The sequence below is a fragment of the Salvia miltiorrhiza genome, chromosome 1, assembly GCF_028751815.1.
Source record: "Salvia miltiorrhiza cultivar Shanhuang (shh) chromosome 1, IMPLAD_Smil_shh, whole genome shotgun sequence".
NCBI lineage: Eukaryota > Viridiplantae > Streptophyta > Magnoliopsida > Lamiales > Lamiaceae > Salvia > Salvia miltiorrhiza.
The window spans coordinates 41,723,139-41,727,138 of NC_080387.1; the positions used below are offsets into that span (position 1 = coordinate 41,723,139).

Genomic DNA, 4,000 nt, shown 5'->3' on the forward strand with positions numbered 1-4,000 from the left:
CATTACTCATAGATATCAGCCATATAAATTCTATATTTCATTTCCATCTAATTTCATAATTATACCAATATAGCATATATAGCAGAGTTTTCATACGCTGAAGATAGTGAGTTCTTTGTTTAAAAAAAAAGATAGTGAGTTCTTGATCACGTGGTCAAAATTGACCAGCAATTTAGTCAGTTGTCATCTCTCTAACTTCAGCTCACTCATTTACCAAGTCAATTCATAATAATTAATGAAGCATGACCACCATTTTATTGAACCACGCCAAATTATCTGAAACACCCCACTGATACTACGCCTATATATGTATAGGCTAGAACAAAATGTTCATCACCACCTCATCACTTCATCAAACAAATATATTCAGCTACTTGTGATTTGCTAAGGAAAGATGTTGCTCCCCACATTTCTTGCTCTAGTGCTCGGATTCCTCATCTACCTCTACATTTCTCTTGTGATGAAGCCCCACAAAATTCAAAAGATGTTGAGGAATCAAGGAATCCACGGCCCCCCACCAAAAATCCTGCTCGGCAACATCCTCGAGATCAAGAAATCCCGCGATGCCGCCGCCACTGCAGCCACCGCTGACAACTGTAGCTCGCCCGCCACCCACGACACCGCCTCCGTTTTCCCATTTTTAGAGCAATGGAGAAAGCAATACGGTATGCATGTAAAAGGAGTCGCAGCTTAATTAAATATTTGGATGAATCATCATGCATGCAATTTTTGTTTATTTTCAGGTCAAATGTTCACATTTTCTCTGGGCAATCTGCAAGTACTATACGTGAGCGATCCAAACGTAGTGAAGGAGATCACAACAACGACGTCGCAGGACTTAGGGAGGCCTGCTTACCAGCAGAAAACATTTGGCCCTCTTCTTGGGCAGGGCATCTTGACATCCAACGGTGCCATTTGGGCACGACAGAGGAAGATCATGGCACCCGAGCTGTTCATGGACAAAGTCAGGGTAAGAATATAGAGTGTAAAATATCCAATTATGTTAGTGAAAGACATGGGAGATTAGGCAAAATTTTATATATTTTATAAGCGGGTATGGTGATGCAGGGAATGATGAGCATAATCACTGAATCAGCTCACACAGTGGTGAATACATGGAAGCAAGAAATCGAAGCCAACAAAGGTGGAGTTCTTGACATCGCTGTTGACGGTTATATGAAGAGATTCTCGGGAGATATTATTTCTAGAGCTTGTTTTGGGAGTAATTATTCTAAAGGCCAAGACATCTTCGTCATGCTTGGGGCACTCCAAGAGCTTGTGTCCAAGAAAACAATGGCTGTCGGCCTTCCCGGCTTAAGGTATCCCACGCACAAAATAATATTATTAGTCAATTCTCTTTAAAATTAAATAATTGTGAGGTGTGGCTGCAGGCATCTTCCGACAAAGAGCAACCGGAAGATTTGGGGTTTAGAGAAGGAAATCCGGACGTCGATCTTGAAGCTAGTAAAGGAAAGGGAGAAGGCTGGCTACGAGAAGGATTTATTGCAAACTCTTGTTGAAGGGGCAAAGGGCACTTATTCAACATCAGCTGCGATGGATCAGTTCATCGTTGACAACTGCAGGAACATATACTTAGCCGGCTTCGAGACATCCGCCATTTCAGCTTCGTGGTGTCTAATGCTGTTGGCTTCCAATCCGGAGTGGCAAACGCGCATTAGGGATGAAGTGGAGCAAGTGTGTCAAGGCCGAGTCCCCGATGTAGACATGCTTCGTAAGATGAAGCAGGTCAGATATATATATATAGCATATACTATATAATTAGATATAGAAATGTGGTCTAATCTTTATATGTCTGTGTTTGCAGCTACACACAGTGATTCAAGAGACGATGCGGTTGTATCCTCCGTCTCCGACGCTGGCTAGGGAGGTGTCGAAAGCCATGAAGATCGGCAACGTGGAGGTGCCCAAGGGCGTGAACGTGTGGACCATGGTGGCCACGTTGCATACGGACCCCGACATATGGGGTCCGGATGCGCTCCAATTCAAGCCCGAGAGGTTCCAGAATGGAATCTCCGGGGCGTGCAAGAACCCGAACTGCTACATGCCGTTTGGGTTCGGGCAGCGCGTGTGCGTGGGGCAGCATCTGGCCATGGTGGAGCTCAAGTTCCTCATGGCTCTCATCGTCTCCAACTTCTCCTTCACTTTGTCTCCCAAATATGTGCACAAGCCGGAGATGACCATGATGATAGAGCCTAAGCATGGAGTTAACATTTTGATCAACACTATCTAATTCATGATTGTTTTTTGGCGTTGATTATTCTTTCAAATAAGTTTGTATGAAAATTAATGAATGATTGTTTTTTCTTGTTTTATAGGCATTTAAGAGGGTTAATCGGTCGATTTAAAAGACGTATTTGCTTTCCCTAACCATTGACAAATGTATTAAAAGAGCAACTTCATCTGGTCTTACATGGGTGCATTTATTTAAGTAAAAATGTATGGGTCACATAAAAATTTGTTAGGTGTATGTGACACTTCTCTAAGAGCATATATAACGCGCGTTTTAAGTGTCTTTTTAATGGAGAAAATATTTCATCCTCTCAAGAAAAGAAAAAAAAATATTATAATAAACATATAAAAATAAAAAATAAAAAATGAATTTTTTTTTCTCCTTTTCAATCGTGTGTTTACTTTGATAGAAAATGTTAGAAAAAGTATATTTTCCATCATTTTCACATGTTTCCTATGATGGATAATTTTCTCCGGTCAGGCTGAAAAATTCGGACAGCCCCTTTTCACTCATTTTCTCACAAATGTTGGATAATATTATCCTATTGGGAGGGTGTGAAAATATTTTCCAATATTTCAATTTGTTTATCCATCTATTTCTAACAAAGTAAACACATGATAAAAAAAAGAAGAAAAAGATAATATAATCTCACCTTTTCTTATCCATCCTTTTCAAATGAAAATTTTACTACCAAAATAAACACAACCCAAAAGTAAACGCAACAGTAGAGTTGATTTTAATGTTAATAAATACTAGTAGTAGACTAGATAGTGGCGGAGCCACTTCAACTTGGACTGGATTTTCAAAAGTCCACCCCAGCCAATTTCTTTATCCTTTTTCTATTGTGAGAAATGGTTGGTTGCCAGATTTTATGGCGCGAGGTCAAAATCTTATTTTTACCTCAAAACACAGCTCCAACCTAGATACTCAGCCTATAGGCCAAGGCCCAAGCCCATACCATAACCGCGGGCCCAAGCACAGTTTGACACAAGTCAAACAACCGAGCCGAGACGAGCGTGTGTAGGCTTAAGTGTCTATCCATTCAAATATCATTCCCTCCGCCTCATTAAATATGATTCACTTATTTTCGATACAATAAAAGTAAAATTAGATAAAAATGATAGACTTTTTGATTGAACAACGATTTTATTAAAAGAAGTAAAAGAAAACCTAAGAAAACTCTTAAAAACACAGAAAAGCAGACTAAGGGTCAGACCTCGTTAAAACCTTGCTAAGAAAAATTCAGTGGAAAAATCCTTAGCAAAGAAAAAGAGCACGTCTAAAGAAAAAAAGAGCGAGAAAGCAAAACAAAAGCAGTGAAGAGTGGAAAAACTTTAGAAGCTCCGACCTAACCATTGCCCCTAAGTAATTCCGAACATCTTCACCACTCAAAGACTGACCAACAAAAAATCAACAAAACAGAATCCCACGGAGATCAGCAGCAAAAAACACAAAACAAAGGCCAAGCCAAGAAAGGTAGATAAAAATGATAGAATGCATGACTTTTTAAGAATTAAATATTACTCCCTTCGTCCATCAAATATTTGCCACATTTTAAATGACACGAGTTTTAATAAAATTTGAGAAAAATTGTTAGTGAAGTAAATGTCCCACTTTAAATGTGAGTGGAAATGTGTAGATCTACTACTATAAATGGAAGTGATAAATTTTTTGTGACGGATCAAATTGTGGCAATTTTTTGGTGAACGGAGAGAGTATTTTTTTTTGAAAATGAGTCATCTTTAATAG

At 39.2% G+C, this 4,000-nt stretch overlaps 1 protein-coding gene across 1 annotated transcript; it reads left to right on the top strand.

The window, feature by feature from the left end:
- The first annotated feature begins 265 nt into the window (after positions 1 to 265).
- On the top strand, positions 266 to 2,333 carry LOC131025234 (cytochrome P450 714C2-like). The gene is made up of 5 exons (XM_057954905.1): positions 266 to 665; positions 744 to 970; positions 1,069 to 1,319; positions 1,392 to 1,746; positions 1,826 to 2,333. The coding sequence occupies exons 1-5, from the start codon at positions 395 to 397 to the stop codon at positions 2,249 to 2,251; spliced, it is 1,530 nt and encodes a 509-aa protein (XP_057810888.1). The 5' UTR covers positions 266 to 394; the 3' UTR covers positions 2,252 to 2,333.
- The last annotated feature ends 1,667 nt before the right edge of the window (positions 2,334 to 4,000 follow it).